This window comes from Hordeum vulgare, chromosome 1H, assembly GCF_904849725.1.
Source record: "Hordeum vulgare subsp. vulgare chromosome 1H, MorexV3_pseudomolecules_assembly, whole genome shotgun sequence".
NCBI classification, from domain to species: domain Eukaryota; kingdom Viridiplantae; phylum Streptophyta; class Magnoliopsida; order Poales; family Poaceae; genus Hordeum; species Hordeum vulgare.
In genome coordinates, this window is record NC_058518.1 from 488,677,338 (window position 1) to 488,701,139 (window position 23,802).

At 46.1% G+C, this 23,802-nt stretch overlaps 1 protein-coding gene across 1 annotated transcript; it reads right to left on the minus strand.

The window, feature by feature from the left end:
• Positions 1 to 4,979: 4,979 nt before the first annotated feature.
• On the minus strand, positions 4,980 to 7,096 carry LOC123417581 (calcineurin B-like protein 4). Its single transcript, XM_045106910.1, has 7 exons — positions 6,955 to 7,096; positions 6,761 to 6,843; positions 6,485 to 6,653; positions 6,333 to 6,385; positions 6,141 to 6,221; positions 5,940 to 6,052; positions 4,980 to 5,687 (listed from the first exon to the last, which is right to left on the minus strand). The coding sequence occupies exons 1-7, from the start codon at positions 7,058 to 7,060 to the stop codon at positions 5,615 to 5,617; spliced, it is 678 nt and encodes a 225-aa protein (XP_044962845.1). The 5' UTR covers positions 7,061 to 7,096; the 3' UTR covers positions 4,980 to 5,614.
• Between the last annotated feature and the right edge of the window lie 16,706 nt (positions 7,097 to 23,802).

Below are 23,802 nucleotides of genomic sequence, written 5' to 3' on the forward strand. Positions count from 1 at the left end.
GCCACAGTAGACATCCATGAGCGTGTATGGCAAAATAATAGAGGAAAATTGAGAATACACAAAATTGATACATGAACACTGCAATGCAATTTGAGAATACACAAAATTGATGCAAAGTCATACTGAATCATACTATTATGTTCAGGGTGATTCAATGGAGTGGACCGACGAGTACGTCCAAATCATTTGTTCCTTGATGGCCAAACAAGTGGAACAAGGGAATCGTTCCAACACTCATTTGAACCCTTCAGCTTATAATACAGTGTTAGAAAGGTTCTATCAAATGACTGGAATTAGTTTATCAAAGACGCAACTGAAGAACAAGTGGGATAAGTTAAAGGGTGATTGGTCTTGTTGGAATAAAACAAACTGGAACAGGTTGGGACAGTTCGATGGGGGTTATTGTCATGGACAATGAGTGGTGGAAGAAGGCGAGAAAGGTGAGCGTTCACAAATATTCCATTACGATGGTAATTCTAGTTCATACATGTTATGTTGATCATTTGTTTATATATATAGGACATTCCTGGATGTGGCAAGTTTAGAAAAAAGCCTCTTCAAAATCAGTTGCACCTTTCCAAAATGTTTGGTAATATTTTGAATGATGAACAAGATCATTGGAATCCCATGAGTGACAATCCCATCATACCCCCAAGTCAAGAGAATTTGGTTGTCGTTGATAATATTGTTGAAGTTGGAAAGGAAGAGCTTTATGAAATCCCTGAAGATGTTGGTAATGTGGTTGGAGGTGAGGAAGATGAGGTCCAGGAGGTTTCTCCTTGCATTGCTAATGCAAAGAAGAGACCTCGTGTGCTTATTGAAAAAAATAAGAAACAAAAGTCAAGCACAGCAGTTGTCATCCAAGATAAAATTACAAAGATAGCTGAATGTGCCGCCTCTTTCACATCAATGAAGCAAGGAGAGGTGACAATCAAGGAAGTCATGGATATGGTCTTGGAATGTGGGGCCGTGTATGGTTCCGATGAGCATGATATTTCCACACAGTTATTTGTGAAGAAGGAGCAAAGGGAAATGTTCAAGACCCTTCCTAAAGAGTGTAGGTTTAATTGGCTTAAGAGGAGATACAACGACAAGTATGGAAATTGAAGTAGTAATGTGTTGGCGCGTGATTTTTTTGTCTCATGTCATTTGAACTATTTGGTTTATGTATGTCGGAGTGAACTATTTTAGAGTTGTATGTCATTTGAACTATTTGGTTTATGTATGTGGGAGTGAACTATTTTACCGTTGTATGTCATTCGAACTATTTGGTTTATGTATGTCGGAGTGAACTATTTTACCGTTGTATGTCATTCGCACTAAAACATTTGCGCTACATATGTCAACTAATATTTGTCGGTTTTTGTTATTGTGCTATATGCAGATATCTGAAAGTGATAGTGATGATTCCGATGATGATAGTAACCAGTTTTTGAATCTTGTTTTGGGTGCTGCTACACTTGCACAAGTATATTGTGATCAATATCTTCATAAGAACCCACCGAGGACATCAATTCTAAGTGGTATGGGATGGTTGCAAGAGACTTTGAGGACTCCGGGCGAATGCCTTTCACAGCTTCGCATGAACACGGAAGTGTTCATGGACCTTCATGACTTGTTGGTGCGAAGGTACGGGTTAGAACCATCCATGCATGTGAGCACATATGAAAGTCTTGCAATTTTCCTATTCACTTGTGGTGGCAATGAGTCCAACAGAAGAGGTTAAAAACGTTTCAAGCACTCGGGAGAAACCATTAGTAGGAAATTCGATGAGGTTCTCAACTGTTTGATGAAAATGGCAAAAGATTTCATTACACCTAAAAACCCCAACTTCCCCACTGTTCATAAGAGGATAAAAGATGATAGGCGGGGGTACCCACACTTCAAAGATTGCATTGGTGCACTTGATGGCACACATATTTCAGTGTCTCTCTGTCCCGAGGATAGTATCAGATATATTTGGAAATCAGGGATACCGACTCAAAATGTTCTTGCAATTTGTGACTTTGACATGCTATTCACTTATGTGTCTGTGGGGCAACCAGGAGCTATGCATGACACTAGTGTGTTATACAATGCAATAAGTGTTGATGAAAGGTTCTTCCCACACCCTCCAAAAGGTAACATTTTAGCATATGATCATACAATTCACTAATTGTTTTAATATCAAATGTTTGTACAAGAAATAGATGATATCATTTCCTTCTTTTATAGGCAAATATTATGTTGTTGATGCGGGATATCCCAATCGTCCGGGATACCTAGCTCCTTATAAGGGTGAGAAGTATCATATGCGAGAATGGCGTAGAGGTATGGAGCCAAAAACTCCAACGGAAAAAATCAACCGAGTCCATTCATCTATCCGCAATGTCATTGAGCGATCATTTGGAGTGCTAAAAATGAAGTGGCAGATTTTGTATATGATGCGACCGTATCCGATGTTCAAGCAAAAAATGATCGTTGTTGCTACTATGGTCCTTCACAACTTTATTCGTGAGCATAACAGCGAAGACTTGGACTTTTCTCGGTTCGACCGTGATCCTGATTATGTGCCTACAATACCGAACAGGTATAACAAATTTGTTGCTGCCTCTGATAGATCTACAACGGAACCGGATGCTCCGACCATGGATACATTCCGTAATGAGTTAGCCACCGCTATTGCCGATGGTTGGAACTAGATTTCTACTGTTAAAGATGGTTCGGGTTTTATTTGCATTTTTTTTTCTTCGAGGGAGTAGAACAATTGTATCGTTGGACATTCATGTGGATCTTTTTAATTATGTATCGCAATAGTTCACATCATTTTACAATAGTTCACTTAAATCTTATGCCATTTTTTTTATGGTTGCCATTTATAGTTCACTTAAATTTTATGATAGATCTACAAGACTTTAAAAAATATCTCAAGGCGCACAAATGTTGGGCCGTCAAAACATTACGCATAAAAAATAGGGGCAGAATAGACTATTTCCATCAAATACTACTGTTTTTGAAGTTGAAGCTAGCTGCAAGCCAAACAGTATAAAACTGCTTCAAGGTGGAGCTACAACTCATTGGTGGAACTGCTCTAAAGTGAAGTTGGTGGAGTGAAGCTGAATTTTTTAAAATGGAGTAGTCCCAAACAGGCCGTAGCTAAGCTCTGGAAGTTCAAATCTTGAAGTGGACTTATTTCATCCAAATTGCATCGCCAGCTCGTGATGCGCGTGGCCTTTCTGTGCGAGTGGATCACATCCCGCGTGCAGCAATGCTATACATACATAAGTTTACATAGGTTTTACAAGAATGTGGATTTTGATTGGAGATTAAGAAAAATGAGGGCTCCACCTTCTTAAAAATCAAGGGAAGAGTGGTTAGTTAGAAAGAAATAATCCTAATCAATGTATAATCTTATATAACTATTTATATGTCTAGCATTTTTGCCCGGCGCATACGTGTATACTCTAGTGCTCCCGTAGGCTGCGCGCGTCATAGCGCAGCACATGTACGATGGCCAACTGCAGTGCTACATATGTCAGCCGCTTTTTCGTAAGCAAACGGGTGTGTGTCCCCCGCGTGGCGGGTGGAGGAGGTAGTTCATTTCTTTTTTAGTGGTCCGTCAAGTACATGCAATGCTGACAATGCCTTAAATAATACCGAACCACTAGTGGAAGGTGTTTGGTTGGTTGCAGAACTGGCAACGTTAGAGCATGGTTAATAGTATAGCCAACTGCTGGCTATAAGTCATCTTATAGCCCACCTTATAGCTAGTTTGTACAATAGTTAGCTAGAAAAGAATACTACTTTTATCATACATGGTCCACCTTTCATTCTCACAAAACATCTAGGAGCACGTGCTAGAGCTGGCTCTTCACGAAGAGCCCGCTTCCCTTCTCCCTCCTCTTCTCTCTCATCCAACTCAGTAAAAATATAATATTTTAATCCTTACAGCCTGCTGACTGTACCTTATTGTACTTGCTCTTATCGCTAACGTAATCGGGGTCACAGTGTTGTTGGAGGTGTAATTAACGAGCTCTTTGCTGTTTGTTTGGTTCGTCCAGTGTAGAGGAACTGCATACCGGGGACGAAGAATCTGAGAAAAGAATCAAAAAATCGAACGACGACGAGGGACGGATAACGGCCAGAGGTGGGCGGAATCAGATTTGTATAGCGACGTAACCTGATTACACGGGATCTCATTACGGTAAAGTCGAAGCAAACGCCGTTATCGGGTTCGTTATAGAATGCCCAACCAAACACCTCCTAAGGATTATACTACTGATCCCTAGCGTTCTATCAGACTAATCCGTAGCCGTTGAACTAGTATAGTTGCACAAAAGCCGTTAGATCATGTACCCAAAGCACGCTAGATTTGGTAACCTCCTCCTTTTATATATTAATAAGATGATTCATTTGCCCTTTATAATCAAGTTGCCTATGTTTTTTTTAGGAGAAATACTCCAGATTATATTGAAAATAAGTAGTGGTACAACGCAACCATAGAAAAATAAGAAATTACAAATAGCATCCTGGGTAACCAATCTAGCAAGACCACCAACACGGGATGAAGACGTGCCCCGTCGTCGTCGCTGTCGCTCCTTGCCGGAGCAGACGAAATGCTTCTGCTTCCATCGTTCAATGAAGCGAGGACGTCTCATTTGATACTAGTAAAAATTCATAGTTTCTCATGTCAAAAAAGTAATTTATACTTTCTTATTTTCAAATAAAATTTTCTATGATTTTTGGATGTTAGTATTTTTTTCTTATTGTTCTGATGTAACTATAACTTGTGTCCATTGTGACTTAATTTTTGTTTCCAATACACCAAAAATTTGCTTCCACTAACAACCCAATTTCTTCTAAAGCAATCTAACAAAAAATTGCTTCTGAGATTTATTTTTTCACATGGAAAAAATTGAGTCCCATATTTTTTTTATCATGTTTCCAACACAAGAAAACTTTTGCTTTCATCCATTACAAAAGTGTTTCCATCGCAATACTGATTTTCTTATAACCAAACATAAGATAGTTTTCATACTTCATCCGTTCATACAACATGTTTTAAATGCGCCACAACTTCTTGCTTCCTTCAAGTCACTGATAACACAATGTTTCCTAAGTTCATATTGATATCAAAAGAAACATTGTTGGTTGTCTGTTCTAATGAAACAATGCTTCCTTGAAGACATTCGCTGGGAGTCCTCCCCCCACCCCAACCGAACATTCGCCAATTAGCATTACTGAAAACATATGCTTTGTAACTTGTTGGTGGAGATGTATCTATGCACATAGATCCTTCCGTTCGAATCTGAGCCATCTATCTTCAATCTAACGGTCTATTCTGTCATTCAAAGAATTGTTTCTATAGCCCCTCTGTGTCTGTCGCCTGGATGGGCCACAATCACTGTTTTGATCCTTAATAATGATTTTAGCATGAAAATGGCCCACTTCTGAAGTATTTCACGATATGATCTTTATGTCAAGATCACGTAGATGCTTCTGTGCTCCTCCTATTAGTTCCAGGAAAAATTCTGTTTGCAGCTCACTTCTGAATGCATTGGCTCCAAATGTGTTCAATGCTGACTTAGGTTAGAAATTAGTGGACCATATAGCATCGATAACCATGCCTTTCATATTATTTGCTAATTCCACTATAATCTTCGACTTCTGAATGCATTACAAAGCTCGGAAACGTCGTCGTAATGTCCCTGAAACAATATCAGCCACAACAACGAAAAAATCACGTGAAATGTAATGAGAAAAAACATCAAAAGATTTTACTCTTAAGCACAGCACAACTGCTGCCACTCATCGAAATATGGCGTTTGCGTATTAGAAGGAGACTAAACTAAGACAGCCTAGAAGAAGCTGAACTAACAATACTTGAGAAATTGAAAAGTGAAGTAACTATCAGCTCGTAAGCAGTAATGAAGAGTAAAGCAGAAGACGGGAGTACTCACTGGAGATAGGGCAGTGACATGTTCCTCAGCGATGCCGGGTTCTTGTTGACAAACTCTTCCCATTCCTTGGGGTTTATCCTGCCATCACCATCCGAGTCTGCTTGACTGAATGTCTGGCAGTCCAAATGGAGCAGATGAGAACAGAAGATGTTAAAAGGAAGTAAAATAGTTCCGAATGACTGAATATATCTTGTTGATTACATTATCGACAATCTCCTCGATGGCGCTATCGGAGAGGCATAGGTCGGACTCATCAAGAAGTGCCACCACCATCTCCCGAAGCTATGCAGGCAATGTGCTAATTATAAATTTACAATTCAGATGAGCGCGCCCTACAACAAGTGCGCTATGCCCTATGCGGGTTGGATGAGAAAATGATTTAGTAGTACGTACCTCTTCTTTCTCGATGTATCCTGTCCCCCTCAGATCATACAGCTTGAATGCAACTGCAAAGAGAACGATGGAGACAAACAAGAGATGGTGACTGATTTCCTTTCCAAGGGAGGAGAGGGCAAGGAGATGAGTGGACAGGACAGGAGGTTTACACGCGGTCTTGTCAGATTCAGGCGCTTTGGGGTGGAAGATGCTGAGCGAGCGCACGAACTCGCCGAACTCGATCACCCCGTTGCGCTTGAGATCGAAGAGGTCGAACACCCTGTCCGCGAAGAGGTTTGCCCCTTTGCTGTTCCTGAACAGGGCCAGCCGGAACTCCTCCTGAAGAACGAATCAACCACAAATTCAGAACCCAGGCAAGATCATTAATGATATCAGCTTTGGATCACGAGATCGATGTAGTACGATAATGGTAGGACCTTAATTACCTTGTGGATGAGGCCGTCCTTGAAGATGGAGAAGCTGAGCTTCTTGTAGAGCTCGTACAGCGCCTCCACCTCGTTCACCGTGACTGCACACGAAGTTCAGTCAGTCACAGATCAGGAAAGGCAGAGGCAAACTTGTATCCACAGTCAGCTGGGAATGAATGCGTGAGGTGAGGTTTTCAGAGGCGGTCGCGTACAGGAAGTCTCGGCGGCGAGGACGGCGGGCTCCTCGTACCCCTGGGCGCGTTGCTCACGATTCGACGGCGAACGCGACGGCGACGACGACGACCAGGCGCAGCCCATCGGTGATCGATCCTGCACCAGCACGGTGCCGCGAGAGGCTCTGCAGCTGCAGGCAGGCGTTGGCATTCAACCTCCCGTCAGGCAACAGCCCAGCAAGAAGGACGAAACCGAAAACACAATCTGACCTGAGATACACCTCGCCGGCGCTGTGCTCTCGTGATGGTCGCCACGCGCGCAACCTCCAGCCGGCGCCTCGAGGACGACGGCCGTCTCCTCGACTGTCCTCGTGCTCTTTCAGCTGCTGGGTCTGCGTCAGTCCTCGACTGTCCTCCTCCTCGGGGGCGGGCGTGATTTAACGGGGCGGGGCGCGAGGTCAAATGGTGGTATTTCCCGCTGCCGTGCGACAGTGCCAGCCAGCCTGCGACGCGAGGCGGAGCGCGTGGACCGCCGGGGGGTGGGGGCTCCGTGCGACTTCGCTGTCTCCCCAGATTTGGCCGCCACCTCCTTTCCTTATCCTTTTTCCGGTGGCGACCCCCGGCGCCGAAGATCCAGCCGCGCGCCGTCGCTGGGGCTCGCCATCTCCAACCAGTTCCGGCCGTTGAATTCTGCGTCCTCTACCAACGAACTGAGCGGCCGCTCGCATTGCATCCACACGACACGCAAAAGCGTCCTGCCAGACTTGTTTTACTCCAGGTGGTTGTGGATCACATCGAGAACTGCGCGTGGAGCAATGCTACAACTGCAGAGAGTTTTTTCCTTTTTCGCGAGTACGCAAGATTGCTTATTATTTTCCATTGTTAAAAGAAGTTAACAGCAACTCCAACGGATCCATCACAGCGATTTTATACGCTATTTGTCCGTTTGGGTCGGCCGCCCGCCTAGCGCCCGCCCTGTTTTAGATATGGGGCCGGCAGCGCGTCCAATGCACCGATCCATATATGCCGTCGTGGCCGGCTGACCGCCATATTTTACATGATTTTCATAGTTTGAATTAAATAACAAAATTTGAACCAAAAATAACATAGTTTTATAAGCCGGATAAAAATAACATAGTTCTCACATAGTTTTGCAAACGAATAAAAAAAGATAAATCTATTGGTTGCCAACATGAGCCCACATATGCTCAACCAAATCATTTTGCAGTTGCACGTGAGTTTCCCAACGGAATTTTTTATGTTTGAACAACAGGTTTGTTGGATCAAAGTAGTCATTTCAAAGAAGGAAATGCCCGCTCTCGGTTGCGATTCAACGCCGGAAGGTGGCCCGGAATGGAGCCACGGAACAACGACCGCTAGCTGTTGAGGTGGTGATGGACCAACACGGCAACCAAAACCTCCTCCTCGTCATCGAACGACGAAACATCGGAGTCGCAAAGGAAATTGTGAAAAAAGAACTCATCGGCGGAGTCCATTTTGTACCTTGGTAAACTGTCGAACAACTTGCGGGTGTCGACGAAGGAGACGACTGGCGAAGGGAGTCGCGACGCGCACGGACTAGCTAGCTGCCCTGCCGGTGTCCGACGAGGTGCCGGTGAGGATCTGATCGGGCGGCGAGTCGGCTTCTTGGTCGGGGCGGGCTGTGTGGTGGGGGCGGGGGAGTGGGAAGCAGTTGGCTCCCGAAGGCAAGGCGGCGGTGGTGGGCGACATGGGAGTGGCCGGCGTTGCTGGGCGGATTTGGGGGTGCCGACAGCTGGCAGAGTAGCCGGAAAAATGAGCGGCGGCCTCGGCGACGAAGGAGGCGGGCGAGGGTTGGATGAGGGGAGGTCAATGTGCCTCCGACCAGCGGGTCCGGGGGAAGAGAAGGCGAGCGTGTGCGCGTCCGTCGCATGTCCGCACCGACGCAAATCCGGCTCAAAAATGGACCGGGAATGAGTCACCCGCGGACGAAAACGGACGCGCGTCCGTTTGGGTCGTCGCATTGGGCCGCCTTTTGTGTCCGCGCCGACCCAAACAGACGACGACGGATGAAATGGGTCGTCCCACTAAAATTGCTCTAAGAGTGAATACAGGGATGATACAGGATGATACAACACATGACACAAACCCCGGCGGCGTGTACATGACTACCGATTCATAAAGACATGGAATGCTCACCCCAAGCAGAAAAAACCATGGTTAATCTCGCCACCCCGGAACGCAGCCCAAACCAAACCAACAAGACGAACAACATCATCGAAACTATCACCGAGGACACCAGGAGTACACAAGACAACACCTTCATGAAGGAAAACGACGTCGTGACGCCATCGTCGTCCGGTCCGCAAAATAGGATCTAGGTTTCCCCTGATGCTCGGAGTGGGGCACAGAAAACGGCCATGGCAACGCCTCCAAGAAGGAAAATAGCATCCGCGGGTGTGACCACTGCCAGCATATAAAGATCAAGCAAGGATTTCACCCTCGCCAATTCTGCGCAATCCCAAGCCGTCGGAGCAATAGTCAAGGAGGAAGAAGTCGGGTTGGAGGCCGGAACAGCCATAGCAGGAAGTGGAGTGACGGCTGCCCTTGAAGGAGGCATCGGGCACTGTCGGAAGAATGAGCTAGCAAACATGCTGAAGGGCGGACGAAACACGAAGGTGGACAGGGTTGGGCAGCCAAGCGGAAGGACGGAATATATGATGCGACGGTGGACGAAGACCCGAACGAGCCAAGATCCAGAGAAGACCGCAGATCCGGGCCGTCGGGACCGTAGCTACACGGACGCCGGCGAGCCAAAGGAGCTGGAAGGGGCGCAGCTCCAGGGGCAGACCGGAGTCGAAGCCGCATCGGGTGGATGTCGGCTAACCACAGACGCCTCGAGTGGGTGTTTGTGGGGCCGCTGAGACACCGACAAGCCGGATGAGCCGGAAGTAGACGCAAATCGATCGCGGGGAGCGTCGGATTTGGAGACACTCCGGCCAATCATGGACACTGGAAGAGGGCACATGTGCATGGACGTTGGGGCCGGGGCCGCACCTGCAGGGTATGAGGGTCGTGAAGGGAGCTCACGGGTGTGCCACACACCCCGCCAACGCGCTGCAGGAGGCAGCCGCCGCCGAACAACCATCGAGATGAACCATCGCCCACAGCCATGGCCACACCTGATACATCCCAAACGTATCTATAATTTCTGCTTGTTCCATGATTTTTTCGGTGAGACTGTTATATGTTTTGCTACACTTTTATATCATTTTACACATATTTGGACTAACCTACTAACTCAGTGCACCCAGTGCCAGTTTCTGTCTGCTGATGTCTACTTTACAGGGGCTTTTATCCAGAAAATATATATAAAAAATCAGCGAAACAGAAGTTTCCGGATCACCGAAGATGTACCAGAGGGGGGCCAGGGGCCTCCCAGGCGGCCTGCTGGCGCGACCAGGCCCTAGGCCAGACTGACGTACGTACCATCGACTAGTGGGCCAAAGGGAAAAGAAGGACGGATGACATGGGCATGTGTCCGTGCCAACACAAATGCGGCCTAAATTTAAGCCTGAAATTGGTCGCGGATGAATAAAAACAGGCATGCATCCTTTTAGATCCACGCGGTAGATCGTATTTTGTAGGTAAATGCTTACAACCAGAGCACGGTTCGGCCGGTCGCTCACGGCTCGCGCGCCTGGCAGCAGCATGCAACATTGTTTTAGTACAGATTTGCTGCAACCATATATAAATTTGGTATATTGGCCCACACATGCAATACTTTTTTAGTGTAGATTTGGTACAAACGCGGTTAAATTTGCTACAAGCCTTTTCTATTTTGTTGCAACTTCTTCATTAAAAAAGTTGCATCTACGTTTGGTTGCAACTCGAGTTCGTTAATTTTTTTTGCTACAACCGCGTTAATTTTTGCTATAACCGGCAACATTTTTTGCTACACCTTCACTAAAAAAGTTGCATATACGATTAGTCAGAGTTTGTAACTCGAGTTCACCGGATTGTTTTGCTACAACCTTTTTTTGTTTTGCTACCACGCATCATCAGCTTTATTTTTTTACTACGATCACGTAGATAATTTTTTTGTTGTTGCAACCGTTGACGAATTTGCTGCACGTGGACGAAATTTGTTGCATTAAAAAAATTGCTGCATAAAGATCTAACGACGCTGTCCGTCTACAGCTGACGGATCGGACGGTCCGCGCGCGACCGGCGAGCATTGCCCTGTTTTGTACCCGTAACTATCCAAACGGGCACGCACAAGCCAAATGGTTCACCGAGTAGAGTTGCTCTAATCAAACGCTGACTAAACCGGGCATGCGCCTCATGCGGAAAGGAAAGGGCAGCCGATGCATCTACTGCTGTGTCGACGCAGCATCCGACGTCAGGATTTGATGGCCACAACCGCCGATCGACCAGGGATTCAATAGGATAGAAATCCTAGGGCCTTTCCAAGCACCCTGCGTCGGAGATGCCTCTCTGGCTAAAAATAAAGTTACCATAACAGAAACCATATTCCAAAGATATTAGTATGTTTTGAGACATAAGATTTGTCTCATTTATTAATTAAATAGAAAATAGAGTTTGAGAGTTTTACAATAACCCCAAGAACACGACATGCTAATTATAATTCTTGCGCAGTTCAACTACAAGCAAAAAAATCAGACGTTTCTCAGCTTGGACAACAGGCCAAACAGTCGATCCCACCCCTCAAGGTGTTAACCGAGAATGTTCCCCCTCCGATGCAGGGGCTAGCTTTAGAAAGAGCAAAGGAGTTGGCGGCTCAATATGGTATCTCGGTTGAAGAATTGCTGTCTTCCCAAGACGACAAGATACTCAAGCCTGTGGTAGACCCTAAGCCAAAGTTTGTCACGGGTGAGCCTTTGGTCAGCAAAGATGATCTCCCAACAAATATGCGTTACTTGCATACATAGTACTTAAGTGAATCAAAGAAGGTGAGAACGATGATCGTGCTGAGTGTGCCACGAAAGTACTACGGCCGCCCCGAAGAAATCCATATCGACTTTGATGAACTCTTCCAAATGTACAATGGCGACGCCCTCGATAAATAGCTTATGAGTTGCTATTGTCTATAAGTTTTTCGATTCGTTGTCTACATATAACTTGTTTAGTTATTTCAATTCATTGTCTATATATAATTTGTACTCTATTATGCAGAATGAAGATTCTGGATTGTAAAAGTAAGAGCATCATAAATATTGGGTTTATTAACCCAGATAAAATACATATAGCGACGATAACTAATTATCCAAGGAGACGGAGGAAAACCTTCTAAGGTTTCTAACAGATCAAAATTTCTGTGACCACATACTGTTTTCATACAACTTCAAGTGAGGGTCTTTACTCTGTTGTGTCCATTCACTTATAAGTGTAATTGATAAGTTACTGACACACACACACACACACACACATATATATATATATATATATATATATATATATATATATATATAAGTTTGACATAGTTGTTTTTTAAGCGCTTCCAAAAAGAGGGCAAATACTAGTTTCTTAACAATTCATAAGTTGTTTAACTTTTCCTTGGAGTAAACATGCACCAAGCAAGCAGTGTTCTTCTAGTCTCTCACTCCCATTGGCCAACATATATGCCATGCATTTTTACCGTCTGGTGCCATCAGAGAATGCATCACACACACATTACCAAAAGGAATGAAATCCATTTCAACCGTTGGGAAACGAACATCTAAATTCCTCACACCAAAGCCAGAGGTTCACAAATCCACTAACACTCTGAATCATATCAACACAAAAAAGTGTTCCAAAACAGCCAGTTTTCAAATAATTACTACGGAATATAATTACTACGGAATATACATGTGCAGCTTTCATTGGATTCTGTTGGACATTCAAATTGATAAGGGAAGAATTGATGCCTTCAACCCATTATCGAGACCCTTGGAACAGTTCCAAAGCCTGCAGGACATGCTCTAAGGGTAATTTTAATCATTCTTGCCCTCTATCGGTCTCTTTCGATGATTTTCTGATATATCAGTTAATGAAAAAACTTAGCAAATCATTATCCTTGTCGGGCAGGGTTTGGAAGCGGTTCAAGTGCGTGACTCCCGGTAACTTTCCTGAGAAGCTGACCTTTAGAGCGGCTCAGGTAAGTAGTAGTATGATATACTTCTATTAATTTTCAATACATTTATGATGCTAGATTATTATTTTGATTATATATATTCTATTCTCGTAAAGTGCGACCAGCAGCCACGGGGAACGCATCTATGCGGATACTATGTTTGCGAGACCATTCGCACGTTTACCTCCGAGCTCAAGGATCACAGATTCGACGTAAGCAATGAACATTCACACCTCTATTTTTACCCGTCATTCTTTGTTATCATCATTGATATTCATATTCATCTCCTCTTCTTATATAGCACATGGCCATGAGGACGAAGGTCCTACCAGAGCAACGCGCGATTGCTGTTGCAGAGGACAAATGACGATTTAGTGTAGCTAGGGGCCATTACTGATGTTCGTCCATGTAATCAAATAGACGGGCTTTAGTCCCGATAATTCAGATCTGCATATAATTGTATATATATGCTCGCTTGTAAGATAAGTTAATTTTATATATATACGCATAATTATTTATATTTAAATTATATGAAAACTAATTTCCAAAAACCAAACGAGGCATCACGTTAATCTCCCAAACACCTAAACCCTAAAACCCAAAAATAATTTCATTCAAAAAAAACCCCAAAACCAGCAAAATCTGAAAATCTTTAGTCCCGGCCCATGTAACGAACCGGGACTAAAGGTCCTGCCCGTGGGGCGCTACGAGACGCCCACGTGGAGCACCTTTAGTCCCGGCTTGTAACAGGGCCGGGTCTAAAGGTTAGGCCTTTAGTCCCGCCCTTTAGTCCCGGTTGGTGAACCGGGAAAGCTCCTTACGGGCCGGGGCTACAGGCCCTATCCCCACTAGTGTTACTCACACCTAATGATATTCCCTATCTGCTGAGCACCCGCGGTAATCCAAAGATTTGCCTCGTTGCATATCGCCCTCAACAGAATTAGTGGTGGAGCGTTTTTGTTCCGGAAAACGCGTGATTTTTTTTCATTCCATATGATCCAAGACAAAAGCATGGCACTCAAGAGTACGAAATTTAAAGTACTAGACAGGAAGATCTAGGAATTTCAAGTACATTACGTAAGCCGCTCAAATCAGAAAATGTCCTCCTAAGAAGATCTAGCAATTGAAATTCTGCACGAGGCACATAAGCCATATCAATTCTGACTGCCTAGCGCACGGACGTCGATCAAGCAACGAACGCTCCGCCATCCATGTGTTCGAAGAAATCGATCATGTCCCCGTCCTCCATCTCGAGGTCCGCCGGGGTCTTGTCGCCGCGCAACCGTACGCCCTCGAACAGGAAGACGCCGGTGCCGTATGTCACGCCGGGCACCTTGTGGTACCACGCGTCCATGAGGACCTGGAGCTGGTCCGTGCTACTCATGTTGTGGCGGAGCACCTTCTCCTGACTCACCACCTTGATCGTCACCGGCAGGGGCTTCACCGCCGCCTTTGAGTCGCTCCCTCTGTAGGGCGGCGACATGGTGGCTTCCGCTATTGGTTTTGCGTGTGATCTGTGGAGTTCTGTTGCGTCGAAACGGATGCCACCAGGTAAGCACGGCCTATAAATGTTAGCTTTGATTTGCTTCCTAACTAACAACCGTTTCCAAATCTCACCTCTGACCAATGCACCCAAGGGAAATCCCTTATTTCTGGGATATAAATGTGACTTGTTTCCAACAAATAAATGTAGAGAACCCATTATGTTTTTTTGGTCCAGTTTGTATTTTAACGTGGCAACTTGTTTTTGTGCTACGGAAACATTCTTCTAGACCAATAGACGCACCGTTTTTCTAGTGCAGTGAAATAAATTTGCTGTGTTACGGAATCATTTGTTTTGGGGAATCGTTTCCCACCCGCACGCCGGCCGAACCGACGCGCCGGTCGCCCCTTGGCGCGCGCGGGCCCTTGCAACATTTTTTCCATGCGCGCGCTTCTCCGGTTAATGGATGCAATATTTTTCGTCAAAATATGTTGCAACCTGCGTCATTTTTGCTGCAAACGTTTTTTATTATATTTTGTCTCAGTAAAAAAACTGCATATACGTTTGGTTGCAACTGTAGTTCGTCGGACTTTTTGTTACAATCGATGTTTTTACTTTTTGCTACAACCGGCATCATATTTTGTTGTAACCGTTCACTAAAAAGTTGCATACACGTCACGTAAATCTTTGTTACAACCGGCGTTTGACTTTTGCTACCACGTACCATCAGATTCGTTTTTTTGTTTCGATCACGTAGATATTTTTTTGCTACAAATTTTGTTTTTTGTTGCAACCGTTGAAAAAATTGTTGCATGACATCGAAATTTTGCTGCATAGGGAGGAAAATGTTGCATGCGGATCCAACAGTGCGGACGACACGGGTTGGTGGATCCTGCGGCCCGCGCGCGGCCGGCCGAAAATCTGGGCCGACGCGCCGGCGCAGATCACTCCCCTTTGTTTTGCCTTATAAATCTTAAGCATCGAAGATGTGTGAAACATTGAAACCATTTTTTCTTGTTTTAGTGTGGCTGTGGTATGATGTTTTCCTTCTCTAAACGGAAATAGATTTGCCGTGTGATGGCAACATTTGCTTTGCAGTGTAAACCATAAGCATCGAAGGGGTGTGAAACTTTGAAACCATTTTTTCTTGTTTTAGTGTGGCTGAGGTATGATGTTTTTCTTCTCTAAACGGAAACAATTTTGCTGTGTGATGGAAACACTGGCTTTGCAGGATAAATATTCAGCGTCGAAGGGATGTCAAACATTGAAACAAATGAAATTGATGTTAACAAAAAATTAAAATGCACGGCAAACGTGCAGCATAGAAAACATTTTTACCAATACCGACGAAACACTACTACAACAATATTATTTACATTTTAACTTATCCAATGTCACAAGACGCACTCTGACTACGGACTATTTCACATGTGTTGCGAGCTCGCCATCATCAACAAGGCAACTGTGCAACTATGTCTGTATCATAGTGCACTCGGCAACATTACAACAGATGGGTATAGCAAAATATAAGTACAATATGAACATTTGTGAGATAAAATTGAAGCACACATTGGCAGTGGGTGATACAAAAATTCATCTGAGAAATCAACATCGGCATTGCTCGAAGCATGCAAGGGTAATGAATGAAGCAAAATAATAGTAAATACAAGAAGCATACAGTAACCATCGTTGAAGCAACAATTCAGTAACATAAATACATTTGTGAAAATGAAAGTAGGAAGCATGGCTAACACAGAGAAATGATTTGATGTTATACGGACTTGTAGCACTATTCAAGATATCGGCCGATATTCCGATAAATCGGCTGACTTATTGCTTGCCGGTGTGTGGGGCCGATAAACTGACCGATTTACCCCTTATTTTGGGCCGATCGATAAGTTATCAATAAGTGATATCCCCAACATTGACTAGTAGTATAAACATTTGGTTTGCAATGCAGGCTTGTCGTTGAGATTTGGTTGCACAAGTCCAAGGTTTGCAAAACATTGTTGTGGTTCCGCAACCCATCCTTAAATTAGGATCATAATGCGAAAACCAACAAAGCGTAAATGAAAAAGGCACAAATTTGGTGATATCATAACATACATGAGATACAATCCATGCATACATGTTTTGAATCCAGAAATAGATAGAAATCTTGAATTCACAAATTTACCTATTTAAAGCATAAAATATGTATGTTAAATGCAAATAGGAACCAAGCATTAAGAACGTGAACCAATTTTTCTGCGTGCAAGCGTGCCAAAACCTAGTACAACATGTATGTGTAAGAGAATTAGAGAGGAGATTGGTGGAATTATTGTTGTACTGCTAAGCCTTCTGGGCGTATATATAGAGAGTACATGTACCTTTTTGGAGTACAAGACAAGATCGAATAAATACTATGTTATCCTATATTTGTTAAATACTGTGATACTCTAACATCCTAGTAGTCACAACGGGAGCATTGCAGAAAATGAGACCGGAGAAAAACCAAAGGTTGTAAGCGGACGAGCTGACATCCCCCCGCAGTCATAATGGCCTATGCATCATGAATGTTTTGGCTGGAGTGGTAGCCAACGAGGTTGCTTATTCAACGTGGTAGCCCTTTGTGCCATTGTCGAGTAGCCGACATTGTAGGACAGTGTAGTTGTGGTCGAGGTAGCCGTGTGAGGGGGTCTATGGTCGATGTTGAGTCGGGTTGCCGGTGTTGAGGTAGCCGCATTGGAGTCACAAGCGCAAGGAAACGTCATTTAGTCAGGGACGTTGTGGTGTGCCAAGAAGAACACAGTGACATGATCGAGGCAGTCATCAAGAAGGTTTTGGATACCAAAGATAATGTTGCCTAAGTCACTGTAGATGAGGCGCTTCATTACGTTTGCCAAGCCCGAGGACACGTCGGGATGATGGCACACGTCTGTATTGCCGGCACCGGGCATGTGTATACATGGATGAGCACACTGTACGCCATGTCGGAGGGGCCATCAGAGAAGTCCTCCACGATGGTTGTGGCGCAAAACGACATGCATGGGGTAGAAGGTGATGATATTTCCCACGGTTGCCGAAGTAGACGAAGTGGTCGGGGCGACAATGCTGGCATAAATTTTTGTTTGATGAAGAAGAAGATGTGGTTGACGAAGCTGCAGATTGCCCGGGAAGATAAACATTGGTCGTTTGTTCGAAATAGGCGAGGAATAGTCCAACAGCGTGATGAAGACCATGCACGACGATGACTATCGTCTAGGGAGGTGGCACAACTGATGCCACATGATACATCAACACCCGAGGACGATGGACCGTGTGTCATCTCGCTACGGCCCATAGGGCGACATAGAGGCAACTCATGTGTATGTGCAATGGCATGAAGGATCTCGTGACATCGACCCTTCAGTCCAAAGGGCGATATAGCGGCTGCCCTTTGCTCAATCGATGGAGACGTGTGCATGCTTGTTGAGAATCGGGAGTAGAAGAGCTAAAAGTCTGTTCGCCCGCGTCTCTCCCACGAGAGTCAGGGTGAACCCTAGCGAGCCGCCATTCCCCGTCCTCCTTCCCGCCTCTTTCCCCCGTCCCCGCCAGGCAAAGCCTGGCCGACGTCGGCGACGGCGGGGCTTCTCCCTCGTCCCTCACTAGTCCTTCATGGCGCGGACCATGGCGGATCTGGTGGGGGCACGACGTTGTGACACGGGGCGCGAAAGCAGGGTCTCGTGAGGGCATGGCGACGGGGTCCCATAAGGGCACGCTGATGGCGTGGGTGCTCGCGGGAGCCGCGGTGGCTGCATGGCGTTGGGCGGGAGCGTGGCAGCTGGTAGGCGACGGATCCGGGACGACGGTGTGACGTCCGTTTTGTGCTGGACGGGGTGCTTAGGGCAGTTTGGGCCTGACATATGCGGCTGCCTGGGCGGCACGTGCATTCCCCCTCCCTCCGGCTCAGATATGACACAACCTCATTGGAGGGTCGTTAACTGCGGTTGGGTCCGGCGGCCGTCATCTGCTGCTACTCCCGTGGTGGGGCATTTTTCTGCATGGATCGTGGTGTTCTTACAGACGGCGCGGGTGGTGGCGTTCTTCGTGGCAGAGGGGGATGTGGACGGAGGTGCGGGCTGGTGCGGCTTCAGCGAACGGCCGTGGTCTGGCTGGTGGCAGGGGGTGGCGGTGTGGCGTCCTTCCTTCTCCTGGGTTAGAGCCGGTGGTGTGCGGGGCTGGTCGGCCTCGCGCATGACAGCGGATCCCCTGACCTAGGGTTTGCGCTGAAGCGGGCCGGATCTGGGCCCAAGGCAGACTAGGGTGTTTTCCGGGTAGGTGAGGTTTGGGCTCGGCCCGGGATGTGCCTGTGAGCATTGTCCTAGCGGGTGTGGTGGCCTGTGGTGGTAGTCCTAGCATCATCTACTCGCCAGGCCATGCGGCGCCGACGATTTCAGAGATAGCGTCGTGGAAGCTCAGCTTCGCAAGGGTCGTCGGCAGTGCGAGGGTCATGTCCCCATGTCCACGGGGACTGGTTGGCGATGCAGGCGCCGAAGCCTTTTACGGTGGATGTGTAGACCTAGATCCGGGGGCTGATGCCGGGCTAGGTTTGGAAGGATGGGCTTCTACCCTACCTGCCATGGTTGGTGTGTAGTGTGGTGGATGGGTGGCACAGTCTTGGGATAGGGATGTCGGGGCAGTGTCCCCGGGTGGTGGTCCCCATGACTGGCTCTCCGACGGGTCTTGTGGCAGCGGTGGTGACTTCTCCTCTTGGTCGTATGGGCGACGAGAGGTCTATCGACATGTGGCTCGAGCACTCCGTTCTCGGCGGTGCCCGGCTCCAGATGTGGAAGTCGGAGTTCATCGTATCTGTCCTGGGTCCATCATGCGACACTCGTGAGTTACCGAGCGAAAGCTTCGCGCCTCGGCGCTGATGACGGCGACGGTCGTGGGCGCCGCTATCTTCGTGAAGACGTTGTTGTGGTCCTCTTCTCCATGTTCGGGCTCCGGGTGAAAATTTATGTTCATTCCGGACTCGGCAGCGACGACGTTCTATGTTGTTCTTCCTCCCGAGGGCGTTGTCGTGGAGTCTAAATGTGCTAGGACGTGGTGTGGCATTGTACTTTGATCTCCCCTTGCTCTTTTTCAGTAGCGTAGGTTCTACGTTGTATCAGTTTCTCAAGTTCTGCTTTGTAAGAGGGCCACCATTTCATTATGTATCGGTCAGCCATAAATTTTGATATGTGCTTTATTTATGAAGTGGGCCGCGATGCTTGCTGACAATCTTTGAGGAATCCTACGGAGACGCACATCTATGGTTGATCAAACCGAAGACGCAGAGAGGCAACACGGTACCGACGACGTAAGGCTACTCCCAATGCTCCATCTTGTACAGGTGTTAAGGCTGCCACATAGACAAAAAATCTAATATGGCAAGCTAATTAATAATAGAGAGATGAGTGTTGTGACCCCAGAAAGAAACAATGCTAAGCGCATGAGCCTAAGTAAAACAATTAAATGAAAGAAATGCGTCAATACATAGTATGATGCATATGATACTAGTGTATGATACTACATCCGTAATGCATAGTACTTCCTCCGTCACGGTTTAGAAGGCACGTTTGGAAAATCTCTGAGACCAAGGTAGTCATCGATTGATTGTGAGATGTAGCAGGTGTAAATGCTAATGCGCCTAATCAACTGAGAAAATACTAGTACTAATGTGTGAGCAGCAAATTGGGAGGGCGCATGCATGAGTAGCACTAGTACTAATTAATAGGATTAATTGCTTTCGCGCCTTAAACCTTGTCTATTTTGGAAACACACGCAAGTTTAACTGTGCCTTCTAAACCGTGACGGAGGGAGTATCATATGTTAGTATCATAGGATATGTCATTTATTGTCATGCATGACATATAGTAGCACAACATTTAATATGATACGGTATCATGATATAATACTCAACCCTCTCTTTCTTCATTTAATTTTATGACACCTCATCAAAACTGCTTAGTTGGCATGCATGATACTAGCTATGGTAGTCCCATTACAACCAGCCTAAGCTAAGCAACTATGCATTGAATACTTTAGTTACTAAAAATTGCTATTTAATATGCTTAGTATTTCATCTTATAACACTAATACATTAAAAGTGTCCTAAGTCGCAACCAGATGAGGCAGGAGGCGCCCGCGACCACAAGCCACCAACGGCGAGTGTCCGCACAGCAGGCGATCATGAGCGAGCAACCAAAGAGAAACATGTGCAACCAGGCTGATCATACATGCACACAAACCACCAAGGTTGATCGTCCCTTAACTCAAGCAGCCCGCGGGGATGCATCGTCAGGGAGCGGAAACTGAGTAGCTAAGAGCAACTCTAGCAGACCCCGCATCCCGCCCCGACCCGTAAAATAACCGTCAAAGTACGGGTCAGGGCGGAAAAACCTGCTCGATTAGACCACGCATCCCGTCCGGCCCGCAAATATTTTTGCGGGGCACGGCAAAAATCCCCCCAACCTCTAGTTTCACGGGTCAGGAGGCCGATCCGAGCTCAGCCTCTATCCGCAGCAAGATTTGGCAGGAGGGACATTTCCGCGCGGCCTTTCCCGCTTCCCCCACTGATGTCTACTACGCAACCTTCTCCTTGTAGACGTTGTTGGGCCTCCAAGTGCAGAGGTTTGTAGGACAATAGCAATTTTTCCCTCCAGTGGGTTACCTAAGGTTTATCAATCCGCGGGAGGCGTAGGAGGAAGATAGTCTCTCTCAAGCAACCAACCAAATAACAAAGAGTCTCTTGTGTCCCCAACACAGCCAATATAATGGTAAGTTGTATAGGTGCACTAGTTCGACGAAGAGATGGTGATACAAGTGCAATATGGATAGTAGATATATGTTTTTGTAATCTGAAAATATAAAAACAGCAAGGTAATTAATAATAAAAGTGAGCACGAACAGTATTGCAATGCGTGGAAACAAGGCCTAGGGTTCATACTTTCACTAGTGAAGTTCTCTCAACAATGATAACATAATTGGATCATATAACTAGCCATCAACGTGCAACAAAGAGTCACTCCAAAGTCACTAATAGCGGAGAACAAACGAAGAGATTATTGTCGGGTACGATACCACGACAAAGTTATTCTTTCTGATCAATCTATCCTAGAGTTCGTACTAGCATACCACCTTAAAAAACACATCAACCAAGACCCTAATGTCACCTAGATACTCCATTGTCACCTCAAGTATCCGTGGGCATGATTATACGATATGCATCACACAATCTCAGAATCATCTATTCAACCAACACAAAGAACTTCAAAGAGTGCCCCAAAGTTTCTACCGGAGAGTCGAAACGTGTGCCAACCCATATGCATAGGTTCCCAATGTCACGGAACCCGCAAGTTGATCACCAAAACATACATCAAGTACTCACATGAATATCCCATTGTCACCACAGATAGACACGTGCAAGACATACATCAAGTGTTCTTAAAGACTCAATCCGATAAGATAACTCCAAAGGGAAAACTCAATTAATTACAAGAAGGGAGAGGGGGAAGAACATCATAAGATCCAACTATAGTAGCAAAGCCCGCGGTACATCAAGATCATGACATCTCAAGAACACGAGAGAGAGAGATCAAACACATAGCTACTGGTACATACCCTCAGCCCCGAGGGAGAACTACTCCCTCCTCGTCATGGAGATCGCCGGGATGATGAAGAAGGCCACCGGAGATGGATTCCCCCTCCAGCAAGGTGCCGGAACAGGCTCCCGATTGGTTTTTGGTGGCTACAAAGGCTTGCGGCGGTGGAACTCCCGATCTAGGTTTATTTCTGTAGGTTTGTGTATTTATAAGACCAGATGGCATCGAGAACAAGTCAGGGGGACCCACAAGGGAGTCACGAGCCCCCCAGGCGCGCCCAGGGGGGGTGGGCATGCCTCCCTGGCTCGTGGCTTCCTCGGGACTCCTCTCCGGTATCTTTTTCTTCTGGTATTTTTGATATTTTTCATAAAAAATCACGGCGAAAGTTTTATTCCGTTTGGACTCCGTTTGATATTCCTACCTGAAAAGGTCAAAACAAGGAAAAAATAGGAACTCGCACTGGGCTCTAGGTCAATAGGTTAGTCCCAAAAATAATATAAAATAGCATATTCATGCATATAAAACATCCAAAGTTGATAATATAATAGCATGGAACGATAAAAAATTATAGATACGTTGGAGACGTATCACCCACCCGCCGCCACCATTGCCTCGCAACCGCACGCTCTGGTGCATCCTCCGCGGCCGTCCCTCGCCGGCATGGACGCCTCCTTGCTGCCCCCCGTCACCGTCGAGGTTGCGCACGCTCCTTCCCCGAATCTCGTCGCCGGCCATGTTGGCCCCGCCGTCGCTCAAGCTAGCGACGCGCCTTCCCTGGCTCTCGTCGTCGGCGCCGTGCTGAGCGGAAATCCGACAGTCCCCGCCACGAAGGCTCGCGCTCCGGCCGCTAAGGCTGTTGTGCGTTCTCGGCCGGCGACGGAGAACGTCACCAAGGCCACGGTGGAAGGACCACGATGACGCCTAGAGGGAGGGGGTGAATAGGCTATTTAAAAACTTCTTCGGATTTGGCTTAAACCTAATGCGGAAATGAACTAAGAGGATACTTTTCAAGCACAAATCCTAAATGCAATAGGCACCGCAACGTGCACCAACAACACGATCTACCAAGATGGAAACAACACGGTTACTAACAAGCACAAGTAAGTTACACAAACTTACTTGAGCTATATCACACGACGAGTAGGTGAACGACACAACATACTAGCTCACACTATAACACACGATATATCAAAAGCTGCAAGTGTGAACTTGTGGATATAGAGGGTATGCTTGAACGATTAATCTTGTACAAAGAAATAGCCAACACAATATAATGAGCACAAACAATATGCAATGTATGTATGCTCAAGTAACACAAGTAAACCACAAGTAAGGAGTTAGGGTTAGGGATAACCAAGGTCACTGAGACAAAGATGTATCCCAATGTTCACTTCCTTGGAGGGAAGCTAGTCATCGTTAGAGAGGTGGATGTTACCACGAAGGCACACCAACGCCACGAAGGCTCACCCTATTCTCCCTTTGAGATAACACCACGAAGGCGTTTCTCAACCACTAGTGGTAAGCCTTTGAGGTGTCTTCCAAACCCTCACAAACTTTTCCGGGGGTAATCACACGGATTGATCCCTCTCCGAAGAACTCCTACCGTCTAGGAGTCTCCAACCTCCAAGAGTAACAAGATCACGGGGAATGCTCAAAACTTGCTCATATCTCAAATAGCTTTG

Bases quoted from the DNA above. Each gene is read 5' to 3' on its own strand.
- LOC123417581 (XM_045106910.1), bottom strand. From the start codon at position 7,060: ATGGGCTGCGCCTGGTCGTCGTCGTCGCCGTCGCGTTCGCCGTCGAAT. The intron at 6,654-6,760 runs GTAATTAAGGTC...TTCGTTCTTCAG, and splicing joins AGGACGGCCTCATCCACAAG to GAGGAGTTCCGGCTGGCCCT. The intron at 5,688-5,939 runs GTGAGTACTCCC...ATATTGTTTCAG, and splicing joins ATGTCACTGCCCTATCTCCA to GGACATTACGACGACGTTTC.